Raw genomic sequence first — 12015 nt, 5'->3', positions numbered from 1 at the left:
CTCCCTATGCGTGGCGGATGCGCCGGCGATTCTCACGGGAAGTGGGTCTGCGTTGGGGCTGGGTGGGCGCAGTGAAATCGAGAGGTGCTGAGCAAAATCGAATCCTTCCGCGCAGTTCAGCGCAGACGCGGCAAGGTGGGTGGAGGAAGTCTTCCCTTGGCCCAGCTCCGGCTGCCTCGGGAGGTGGATCATCCCGAGAGAAAATGGAAGAAGTGCCTGCAGCTGTGCCGGTGCAGTGCTCGTAGTGTAGACATAACCAATGACCTTCGTTTTCTGCCTCGTGTTCTTCTGCCGTCGGCTTTCCCCTCCAGTGCCGCAAACGTACCTCACCCACTGCCCTCTGCACGTGCCCGCTTGGCCCGCCTGGCTGCGGGGCAGTTACCTGGCTGGCCGTGGGGGGATTTTACCGCAGGCTCTCGCAGGGGAACGTCGGGGCTAACGCTGCACAAGCGTCCCAAAAACCAGGGTCTGGACCCCGCAGCCAAAAGGCTCAACCCACCCAGCGAGGGGATGTTGGCAGCAGGTTTGCGCTCACCACGTCACGGCGCCCTCGCCGGACGTCTGGGGCACCAGGGGCAGCCGATCCGTTGCTCCCCCACCCCCAGGAAGTTCACCTCGACCTGAGCAATTGGTAATGCCCACTTTTCGGTTATTATTCAGGGCATTTTGCGGCTGGTAAATACCAGAAATAACCGTATTTCTTACCATTCTGATTGGCTCATATGCCGAGAGCAGACTGGTCATTTGAATAGTAGCCATCTTCATAACGGTGCTAAATTCACTTCACTTCTCCACTCCTTTTCCCATTGACATGGGGCTAGAGGTGCCTAGAATTCTTCGTCACTCCTGGGCCATGGCCCGGGTCTGTAGGTCTGGGAGTTCTCTTCTCTTCAAAATCGGGATGCGACGTTACAGCCATTCAAATGGATTTTAAGAAGAAAAACAGAATTTCTTTTCTGTATCATTGGAAAAGTGCTAAGCACAATCCTAGCAATGCCTGGGGCTTGTCCACAGGGACACCCAGGTAGGGTGACCAGATGAGAGGAAGAAAATATCGGGACACCGGGGAGGGGGTTGCCAGCGGAGCAAAAAAAAAAAAGCTGAGTGCTGCCGGCGGAGGGAAAAAAACCCGTCAGCGGAGCAAAATATCGAGACAAATTGCATCCCGACCAGATATCGGTCGGGACGCGGGACAAACACCAAAAAATTGGGACGGTCCCGATTTTTTCAGGACGTCTGGTCACCCCACACCCAGGAAAAGTAATGGGAAATAGATAAAGGTGTGACTTGGAAGTGGATGAGTTAAACTGGATTAAACCCTACGTAAACACCTTAATTCAGACCCTAAATGGCCTTAATTCAGTGTAAGACCACATTAAGGCCATTCTGGGAGGTGCTGTACCGTGTCGCTGCCAGATGGAGACAAATTTGAGTGTAGACATGCACAAATAGGTCGACGCAAGGTGACAAATGTCAACCTGACCTTGTCACGTAGACTAAGCCCGATTGAAAGCATCCACACAGGTGTGGTTTACTTCACCCGCTTTAGTTCATTCGGATTAATTTTCATGGCTGTCCCCATGTAGACAAGTCCTCGGAGTAGTTTGACAATGAACAATAACCATGTGGAACAGTCCCAGAAGTAATGGCAAAATGCGTCCATTGGGTGACTTGTAAGAGTAGCAATCGCAAACCATAGTCCATAGTTTGAGAAGCCGAACAGAAATCAACCAAATCCATTGACACCAAGAATAACGATCTCCAGTTTTTACCAAGGCCTTTTCCTGAGCAGGTCACAGAGCGTGGTGTAAAGGAAGTGGATGCCATGATCCCGTTTTTCCGATGGGGAGACGTGCTGTCCGTTATGCAGGACGGTCTCGGGTTTCTCTTAGAGCAGTGCTTCTCAGCCTTCGTTCATTTCTGGCCCCTAACAAATTTCGAACGGAGATGCAGGGCCCTTTGGAAAACATAGACCAGTCCAGGGGCCCCAGGTTGGGAGAGACCTACCCCCAAAGAATTCCTGAGCAGATCTTTGAGAAGAACCGGCCAGCCTGAGCCCTTGCTCGGTTTGTCCCCTCCCTGTTAACAGCCGATCCCTGATTTCCAGGCTGACGGCGTCTGGCTCCGTCCACCGTCGGATCCCATTCGACCATCATCTGCCAAAGCAACGGGCCCATGAGCAAACTGAAACCATTTTGCATTTGAAGGCCTTCATGTAGATTTCTTTGTGGGCTTGTTAACATTCATTGGAGATCTTAATATACGTCCTATTATTTATTAGCACAATTAGCTTCAGCATGAGGGTACTAATTCGTTATTGTTCTGATTGGTTGGGATGAAATCATTCCGTGATTGAATCTCCTGCTTTAGGTCATATTTAGGCAACTCCTGTTTGTCATGTTAAATCTCACTGTATTTCTTATTTCTGTCCCAATATTCCGGGAGGCCGCCTTGTTTACGTGCGATACTTATTCAACCTTCGGGTTCGTTGTCTCCTGCAGTTACGGGTCACAATCACTGTGATTTGGGTCGGTTTCCTCAGCGCATTGTGGCTGCTACGTAGTCCTGGACGCCGTGCCAGTATTGTCATTCATTACTGGGAGGTTATTAGGCATTATTTGTTATTAGCCGTATTAGCACGAAGTCCGTTATCCTGCAAGTGGGGCTTCTATTAGGAATAGTTATTAGCAAAATTAATCATGTCATTTATTCATTATCGAGGTCAGCAAACTGAAAGGAACTTTGCTGGGGCAGATCTCTGCCGGTGCCCTGCCGGAGGGCAGGGATGTATGTAGCTCTGTGAAGCTAGTCATTGCTTCGGTACGGACCGGCCACCAACAGACCCCGTTGGTGCCCTCTGGCCCTGTTGGTCTGCGTTCACCGTTCCTACGTGACGCGGAGAGCTGGGCCATCCGCAGCATAGCTACGAGGCCGTTCACTGTTGACACTTGACGTCCGTGACTCGGGGTGCGGGAGTCGCTGTGAGGGGTCCGCAGATGTTCACAGCCGGTACGTCTGGTGGGCAATGAACGGACGGCTGGATAGTTACCAATGGGAACAGGACACGGGGCCCCGCTTTGCAGACGCTACAGAACCCCGGTGGGGCAGGGAACATCTGGACTAGACCGGCCCCGGCGGGAGAGACCCCGGTCCGAGCCCCTCGGCCACGCCCCGCCGGGAGAGACCCCGGTCCGAGCCCCTCGGCCGCGCCCCGCCGGGAGAGACCCCGGTCCGAGCCCCACTTGGAGAGACCCCGGTCCGAGCCCCTCGGCCGCGCCCCGCCGGGAGAGACCCCGGTCCGAGCCCCTCGGCCGCGCCCCACTGGGGGAGAGCCCGGTCCGAGACCCGCCAGGAGAGACCCCGGTCCGAGCCCCTCGGCCGCGCCCCACTGGGGGAGACCCCGGTCCGAGCCCCGCCGGGGGAGACCCCGGTCCGAGCCCCTCGGCTGCGCCCCGCTGGAGGAGACCCCGGTCCGAGCCACACTGGGAGAGACCCCGGTCCGAGCCCCTCGGCTGCGCCCCGCTGGGGGAGACCCCGGTCCGAGCCCCGCCGGGGGAGACCCCGGTCCGAGCCCCTCGGCTGCGCCCCGCTGGAGGAGACCCCAGTCCGCGCCCCGCCGGGGGCTGTGCTGGCCCGGGAGCCCGGACCTGTCCTGACCCCAAATCCAGGCTCCCGAGTCCCAGCTGTTCTCGTGGGGGGGGGGCAGGATGGGTCACTGCCCCCATCAGACCCAAACCTCCAGAGACGGCGGGGGGGGGGGGGGGGGGACTTAGGGTGGGGGGGGCGCGGCCCCGGGGGGATTTAGGGCGGGGGGGGGCGCGGCCCCGCTGTTTGCGTCACTCCGTGCGGGGGGGCGGGGGGAGGATCCGGCCGGAGCCGAAGCGGGTCCAGCAGCAGCAGCGGCAGCAGCATCCTCCGGGCGGCGGGGAGCGGGGCAGTGCGGGGGAGGGGCACTGCGCGGGGGGAGGGGCAGAGGAGGGGGCAGGGGGCACGGAGGAAGGGGGAGGGGCAGGGGGCACTGAGGGGTGGGAGGGGCACTGAGCACGGGGAGGGGCAGAGGAGGGGGCAGGGGGCACGGGGGAAGGGGGAGGGGCAGGGGCAGTGGGGAGGGGCGGGGGCACTGGGGAGGGGGGAGGGGCAGTGGGGGGAGGGGCAGCGAGGGGGCGAGGGGCGATGCCGTGCCCCAGGGCGCTGGACGGGTTTTTCTCCTCCCTGCTGCCGGCTGCCCCCCCTTGGTGCCCCGGCCCCGAGCCGGCGCTGGCGCTGCTGGCCTGGCTGGCCCTGCTCTTCGTCTGGTACTGCTACCGGGTGGGCAGTGAGCGGGCACCGGCGGGGCCGCCACCAGGCGGGGGGCGCCCAGCCCCCAGCCTGCCACCCGGGGCCGGGCGGCTGCACCGGAGCTTGCGGGCCTACGCCCAGCGGTACTCGTGGGCGGGCATGGGGCGGGTGCGCAAGGCCCTGCGGGAGGAGCTGCGACCCGAGCGCCCGGCCATCCAGAGCCCCCGCGTCTTCCACCTGCCCGAGCTGCCCTCGGCCCCCTGCTTCCCACGGGACGCCCAGCGGCACGACGCCGAGCTGCTGGAGCGCGCCTGTCCCGCCATCCTGCGGGAGTACCAGGGCGTGGCCGGGGGCGCCACCCGAGGCTGGACGCCCGGGCCCTGCCAGCGCTTCTACCTCTACCGCCGGGGCGTGTGTCAGCCGCAGCACTGCCGGGCCTGCCCCCGCACCTACCGCACCCTGGCCGCCCTGCGCACCTTCGTCAGCGCCAACCGCTTCGGCAACGCCTGCTTCAGCGTCCTGCAGCCAGGCACCGTCCTGCCCGGGCGCTACGGGCCCACCAACGTCCGCCTGCGTTGCCACCTGGGTACGGGAACGGGGCACGGGGCCCGTCCCCTCCAGGGGGCGGGGAACGGGGCCCTTCCCCTGCAGGGGGCACCGGCTCTGATCCAGCCCCATGGTGGCGCCTGGCTGGCTCAGGGGGTGTGGAACCGACCCGGGACCTTTCCCCTCCAATCAACCTGTTCCCACTGCAGGGCTGACGGTGCCCCCAGGCTGTGAGCTGGTGGTGGGGGGCGAGCCCCAGTGCTGGTCCGAGGGACACTGCCTCCTGCTGGATGACTCCTTCCTGCACACGACCGCGCATAATGGTGAGGGGCACCGGCAGAGCTGGGGGGGACCAGGGCTGGGCTAGCAGGGGCTGCAGGTCAGGAGTGAGGGGCACCGGCAGAGCTGGGGGGGGGGCAGGGCTGGGCTAGCAGGGGCTGCGGGTCAGGAGTGAGGGGCACCGGCAGAGCTGGGGGGGGGCAGGGCTGGGCTGGCAGGGGCTGCGGGTCGGGAGTGAGGGGCACCGGCAGAGCTGGGGGGGGGCAGGGCTGGGCTGGCAGGGGCTGCGGGTCGGGAGTGAGGGGCACCGGCAGAGCTGGGGGGGGCAGGGCTGGGCTGGCAGGGGCTGCGGGTCGGGAGTGAGGGGCACCGGCAGAGCTGGGGGGGGCAGGGCTGGGCTGGCAGGGGCTGCGGGTCGGGAGTGAGGGGCACCGGCAGAGCTGGGGGGGGGCAGGGCTGGGCTGGCAGGGGCTGCGGGTCGGGAGTGAGGGGCACTGGCAGAATTGTTGGGGACCAGGGCTGGGCTAGCAAGGGCTGCGGGTTGGGAGTGAGGGGCACCTCTGAGCCCAGCGTCTCTCGCAGGTCCCCCCGAGGACGGGCCCCTTGTGCTGTTCATCGTGGATCTGTGGCACCCCAACGTGGCCGGGGCCGAGCGCCAGGCCCTGGATTACATCTTTGCCCCTGGCCCCTAGGAGCTGGGCCGGCCTGTGGCGCTGGTGGCGGGTCGGTGCCCAGGACAGACAGACCACGCTGGAGCCAGCCCCGCTGAACTGCCTCTGGGGGGCGCCGGCTCCCATCCAGCCCCAGGGCCCCGAAGTCTCCCGCCCCGCTGTGTACGGCTTCCTTGGCCCCGCGTTGTTTGGACCCGAACTCTCTGCAAAGCCCCCAGCCCCTCATTAAAACATTCAGCACCTGCCATGTCAGTGCTTAGCACGGCTGTGTCTGGGGCCGTCGCGCCGGGCACTGCCCAGACCCCCACCTGCCCCCCGAGAGGTCAGGACCCCGTCACCCAGAGATGGAGCCCAGGATGGGCCCAAGGGGGGCTGGTTCAGCGCTGGGACTGGCCTGGGGGATGGGATCCGGGGCCTCTCTCCTCTAGGGGCGCTGGTTCCCAGCCAGCCCCAGGACAAGGACTGGTGCAGGGGGGCAAGGGATGGGATACGAGATCTCTCCCCTCTAGGGGGCGCCAGTTCCCAGCCCGCCCCAGGGCAAGGACTGGTGCAGGGGGGCGGGGGATGGGATCTGGGGCCTCTCCCCTCTAGGGGGCGCTAGTTTCCACCCGGCCCCAGGGCAAGGACTGGTGCAGGGGGGGCGGGGGATGGGATCTGGGGCCTCTCCCCTCTAGGGGGCGCTAGTTCCCACCCAGCCCTAGGGCCCCCCCAGTGGTGGTGGCAGAACTGGGCCAGGAGACAACGTTTCCCAGGAATCTTTATTACAATAATTTAATAGAAAAGCAAAAACCCCGTTAAAATAAATTATACAAACATGACAATAACAGGGAGGGAGGGCGGCGGTATGCGGAGGGGGGAGGATGGGGCCCCCAGCCTCTCCCCCTTTGCCCCATTGTATTTTCTGTGGGCTTTGGAACATCCCAATTTATTTGGGAGGGGGGTTGGAGCATCCCACTGTATTTTGTAAGGGAAGGGGATTGGAACATCTCCTTTAACAATGAAGTTGGAATGTCCCATTTTATTTTGAGGGGTGGGGCTTGGAACACCCCATTGTATTATTTGGAGGCAGGTTGGAATATCCCACTGTAGTTTGTAGGGGGAGGAGATTGGAAGGTACCAATTTATATTGGGTGATTGAGCAAAATTTTATTGCAGGGGATCAGTACCTCCCATTTTATTGGGAGGTTGGAAGGGGAATGGAGCATTCCACTGTATTTGGCCAGGGGCAGACGAGCAGAGTGGTGCGTTCCATTGTATTTTGTGGGGAAAGGGATGGGCCCAGTAGGTTGGGGTGTACCATGTCTTTTAGCCAATGCAGGTAAGAAGCATCCTGTATTTTTGGGGGGGAAAGGTAAATTTCATGTATGTGGTAAGGACAGTAGCGGGGTTGTACCATGTATCACATGGAGGGCAGAGTAGGAAGGTTAGGGTCGTGCCATGTCATTTGTAGAAAAGGGGTGTGAAGTCTGGTGGGTTGGAACATACCAGGAGTTTGACAAGGAAAGGAGAGTTTTGAGGCTGGTAAGTGGGGGTCACTCCCTCACCCCCAGAAGCAAGGGAGGGTGGGACAGGCAGCAAAACTCCCAGTGCCAGAACTCCCCACAGCGCCCCCTGCTGGGAAAGGCTGGGCTGGAGTAGCCAGGAGCTCCCCACACCCCACAGCGCCCCCTGCTGGGCGAGGCCGGGCTGGAGTAGCTGGCAGCTCCCCGCTCAGCCAGCCCCCCCAACCACACAATAAGCCAGAACTGGCCTCCCTGCTGTCTCCCGCCCCCGGGGGGCAGTGGGTGACTGATCCCGGCCTGACCTGCAGTGCCGGGCTGGGTTAGAGCTACAGCTGTGGCACGGGTATCTATCCAGGATGGAGCGGGATGGGGGACAGACCAGGTATTCCACACACCCACAAAAGCAAAGGAATTAGGCTCGTTAAACATGGGTGTTGGTGCCTAGGTAATTAATTAAGAAGCAGGAGGGGACTCCGAGGAGCCCCCTCCCATGTCCCTCTCCCCTGCGCAGTCCAGGGTGTTACCCAGGTCTCTACTGCAGGGGAGTCAAATCTGAGAAGAAAGGGGTCAAAGGTCAGAGGCCACAAGGCAGAGAGCTCCCAAAGAGCAGAGAGGGGTCAAGGTCAGAGAGGCAGCGGGGGTGTGGCAGAGAGGCGGGGCGCCCCACCCCTGCTGTTTGGCACCTGGACGGGGCCGTGGGGCTCAGTCCTTGAAGACGGCTTGGTGGCCGTGGGGGCGCTCGTCGTGCATGATGTGGCGCCGGACATGGATGCGCCGGACGCGGTGCTCCCGCCCATCCTCCTCGTCAGCCCGGTGGGGGCCGCCCCCTCCTCCGGCCGCCCCGCCCGTTGCTTCCAGGAGCGCCTTGTCGGGGACCCGTGGGGTCTCGTAGATCAGAATGTTCAGGGTCTCCTCGAAGATCCGGGCCTCGGGGAACTCCACCTGTGGGGGTCAGAGGTCAGGCTGGTTACAAGCCACGCCCCCCACAGCCTCAAAGAATCCCACCAGCAAGTGCCCATGTGGCCTTGGAAGCTACCAAGCACGGAGGTGGGGAGGGGGAGAGAAAAGTCACATGTTGTCTTGGAATATACCAAGTATAATGGCAGGTTTCAGAGTAGCAGCCGTGTTAGTCTGTATCCGCAAAAATAACAGGAGTACTTGTGGCACCTTAGAGACTAACAAATTTATTAGAGCATAAGCTTTCGTGGGCTACAACCCACTTCTTCGGATCCCCACGAAAGCTTATGCTCTAATAAATTTGTTAGTCTCTAAGGTGCCACAAGTACTCCTGTTATTTTTTCAAGTATAATGGGCTACCCATGGAAAATACCAAGAAAAACCACAGATGGGGGGAACCAGCTGGTGGCATTGGACATGGCCTAGGACCATACCAAGTGAGAGTATGATGCAGGGGGAGTATCCACATGGTGTTGGACCATATCAAGTGCGCATGTGACTGGAGAAGAGGGGACTGCTCTGATGGCATCGGATCATACCAAATGTGAAGGTGACAAGGGGTGCTGGATCATACCAAGAGTCCATGTGACAGCAGAGAGAGGGGGGCCACCCACACTGCCTCGCAACATACCATGTGCTAACATTATAAGAGAGATTCACGTATATCCTTGGAATAGACCAATGTGCTGCGGGGCAATTTTCTCATGGAATGTACTAAGTGCGAGGGCCCAGGGGTACCTTGGTCTGCTTCTTCTCGGTGGCGTAGACTATGGAGGTGCAGCAGACCTCGGCGATTTTGCGGCCCTGCCCATAGAAGGACCAGCAGCAGATCTCGTCCCCCAGCACGTCCTTGATGAAGAGGACCCGCCCGTTGAAGCGCAGCGCCAGCTTGTCAAACAGCTCAATGTTCTTCAGCAGGTTATCGTCCGAGTTACTGCGGAGAAGAGACCTCGTGGGTGGGGAGGGCTCCCAGCTCCTCCAGCCCAGCAGGGGGTGGTCTGGACAGTGGGGCAGGAGCACTGGCTCTAAGGGAGCTCTTGACTACTTCAGCCCTGGCCTCTCCCAGCCGGGGGTGCTGTGGGGAGGGGGAGGGGCGCGGGGTGGGGGGAACTCCCAACGACTCCAGCCCCGGCCTCTCCCAGCAGGGGGTGCTGTGGGGAGGGGGAGGGGCACGGGCTGGGGGGAACTCACTTCTACTCCAGCCCCGGCCTCTCCCAGCAGGGGGTGCTGTGGGGAGGGGGAGGGGCGCGGGCTGGGGGGAACTCACTTCTACTCCAGCCCCGGCCTCTCCCAGCAGGGGGCGCTGCAGGGAGCAGGTCAGGAGCGTTGGATTACCTGGTATACGAATACTTGTTGTTACTTCTGTTATGCAACAATTTCACCACTGGCTGGAAAAAAACCGAGAGACAGGAAATGAGGCTGGATTCATAGAAGTCGCTCAGCGTAACTTCGTGCCAAAGGGGAGGGAGAAGGCTGGGAGGTGTCAGCACAGACGGTGATCCTGGGGGGGCTGGAAAGACCAATAAGGGAGGCCCTGCCCGCCTGTCTCACCTTGGAGCAGCTGGAGATGATCTGCTGCTCCTCCTTGGGGGATGTCACCATGGGAATGAGACACAGAGGATCATAGGCATCGCTCTTTTGCTAGGACGAAGAGATCAGCAAGGTCACTGCAGCCTCCTGTGACCCATGACTCCCTTAGTGACCCCATCCCCATGGCATAGCCTTGCCCCCAGGTATCTCTACGCCCACAGCAGGAGAATCCCAGAGCCCTCAGTGACCCCACCCCCACCGGGTCCCTACCTGCAGAGCGAGCTGGCAGTCCTCCACCAGGCCCTGGATGAGGTAGTACCGTGCCTCGGACAGCACCTCCTCCAGCTCCCGCTGCGACTCGGGGAGCGAGACAGAGCCATCCCGCAGGTAGTTGAGGATGGTGCCGAAGTGACGCCCGCTGCGGTCGATCAGGATCCAGCCTGAAGAGGGGAAGAGACAAAAGGATGTAGGGCCTCTCCCAGCAGAGGGGGGCTGGAGCCCTGGGTATGGAGGGAGCTCCGGGCTACTCCAGCCTCGGCCTCTCCCATCAGGGGTGCTGCAGAGAGCAGGGCAGGTACCTTCGCTGTCAGTGAGCACTTCCATTCTCCCGCTGAACATGGCCTTGAGCATGGTGTCCTGCTTGGTGAGGGTCTGCACCGTGGTGTAGTGCAGGGACCCCCCCACGTTCAACTTCACATACTTGCTGCTGGGATTCAAGGGCTTTAGGTCAAAGGTCACACCCACCGCTCCCCCCGTAGGGTGGTGCTGCATGGACACCACAGGGGCGCAGGCCTCGGGGGCTGGGAGCGGGGCCGTTGTGGCCTCAGCCGACATCTCCACCTGCAGCAGGGAGGGACGGGAAAAGCGGAAGGGGATGAATCGGGATCCTCTCCCCATTATCCGGGCCCCCCTCCCCACTTACGCTCCCTGTGTCCAGCTTGGCTCACTTGACATTTGCCCCCGACCCCAGTTAGGCCACGTCTACACTAGCACTTATGCCACTCAAGGGTGTGAAAAGACACCCCCCCCCCGCGACGTAAATTGTGTCAGCATAAACGCTTGGGTGCCCAGCGCTACATCAGCAGCAGACTCTGGCCCCCGACACAGGTACAGCGGCTTGTTGAGCGGCTTTTATTACGTCGCCGGGCGAGCTCGCGCGCGTCTTCGACGTGACGCAGCCCCACGTGCGCTCCCACAGCCGCGCGGCTGTCAGTGCAGCTGTGCTGCTGGAAGATTGTAAGTGTAGACATGGCCTTACCTGGGTGCACACCCCTCCCCCCGCAGAATCAGCCCCTCTGGTCAGGGGCTGACCCCTAGCCCTAGGGGATCTCTGCCCTTTGACCCCCACGCTCACCCCCTCCCCGCCCTTTGACCCTCACCCCCTGCCCACGGCCCCGCCCTTTGACCCCCTCTGCCCACCGCCCCGCCCCTCCTTTTGACTCACAACCCCGCCCCCTCCTCGCCCCTTGACCCCTCTGGCCAGAGCACTGCCCCCTCCCTGCCCTTTGACCCCTGGCTCGCGCCGCCGCTCTCACCTGCCCTGCCCACCCCGTGCGGGGGGTGGGGCGAGGCCCGGCCCCTCCCTGCTCCCCCCACCCAGCTCCCAGCGCCGCCCGCCAGGCCAGTTCCCCGCCGCACTCAGCCAGAGAGACCCGCACCGCGCATGCGTGCCGGGCCTGGCATGTTCATCCGGGTACCCGTCCGCGCCTCGCCCCCTGGAAGGAGGGTCCATTGACTCGCATGCGCAGAGGGAAGACGGGGCTGCGGCAAAGGAAGCGTTTCCGAGTCAGCGCATGCGCAGAACAATTAACTGGGCGGTAGGGGAAAGGAGGGGGGAGGTCTCCGGGCGTGAAGGTCCTCCGGCCGCGCATGTGCAGAACGCAAAGCTAGGCGGCTGAAGCAAGGGAGCGCGCGCATGCGCATAGCATCATCAGGCCTTCGAGAGAATGGTGCGCATGCTCATAACGCAGGGGAGAAGGCGGGGAAACCGTATCAGTGGGCGCATGCGCATAACGCAAGTGGGCTGCCTCTTGGAAAGCGTCCAGAGTCCCGTACGGCGCATGCGCATTCTGTTCCCAGCGGTCCGCGAACGTTAGGACCGTTGCCCACGTGTAGCGCGCGCTTTTCAAATGCGGTCGAGGCTGGGGGCAGGTCGGGCGAGGGAACAAAATGGCGGCCAAAGGCTCATGCTGAGGGGAAGGAAGGCAGCTCCCAGTGCCCCTCTATCAGGGTGACCCCCAGCCCGGCCGCCA

At 61.9% G+C, this 12015-nt stretch overlaps 2 protein-coding genes across 2 annotated transcripts; one reads left to right on the top strand and one right to left on the bottom strand.

Moving 5' to 3' along the window:
* Positions 1 to 4173: 4173 nt before the first annotated feature.
* On the top strand, positions 4174 to 5795 carry ASPHD1 (aspartate beta-hydroxylase domain containing 1). The gene is made up of 3 exons (XM_065422869.1): positions 4174 to 4864; positions 5034 to 5147; positions 5686 to 5795. Exons 1-3 carry the CDS (start codon positions 4174 to 4176, stop codon positions 5793 to 5795), a joined length of 915 nt encoding a protein of 304 aa, XP_065278941.1.
* Positions 5796 to 6519: 724 nt separating this feature from the next.
* On the bottom strand, positions 6520 to 10660 carry KCTD13 (potassium channel tetramerization domain containing 13). The gene is made up of 6 exons (XM_065422865.1): positions 10342 to 10660; positions 10034 to 10203; positions 9785 to 9874; positions 9569 to 9621; positions 8972 to 9167; positions 6520 to 8218 (listed from the first exon to the last, which is right to left on the bottom strand). The coding sequence occupies exons 1-6, from the start codon at positions 10658 to 10660 to the stop codon at positions 7979 to 7981; spliced, it is 1068 nt and encodes a 355-aa protein (XP_065278937.1). The 3' UTR covers positions 6520 to 7978.
* Between the last annotated feature and the right edge of the window lie 1355 nt (positions 10661 to 12015).

The sequence above is a fragment of the Emys orbicularis genome (genome assembly GCF_028017835.1).
Source record: "Emys orbicularis isolate rEmyOrb1 chromosome 2 unlocalized genomic scaffold, rEmyOrb1.hap1 SUPER_2_unloc_4, whole genome shotgun sequence".
Classification (NCBI taxonomy): domain Eukaryota; kingdom Metazoa; phylum Chordata; order Testudines; family Emydidae; genus Emys; species Emys orbicularis.
The sequence above is the reverse complement of the archived record's forward strand: the minus strand, read 5'-3'. Positions and strand labels throughout refer to the sequence as shown.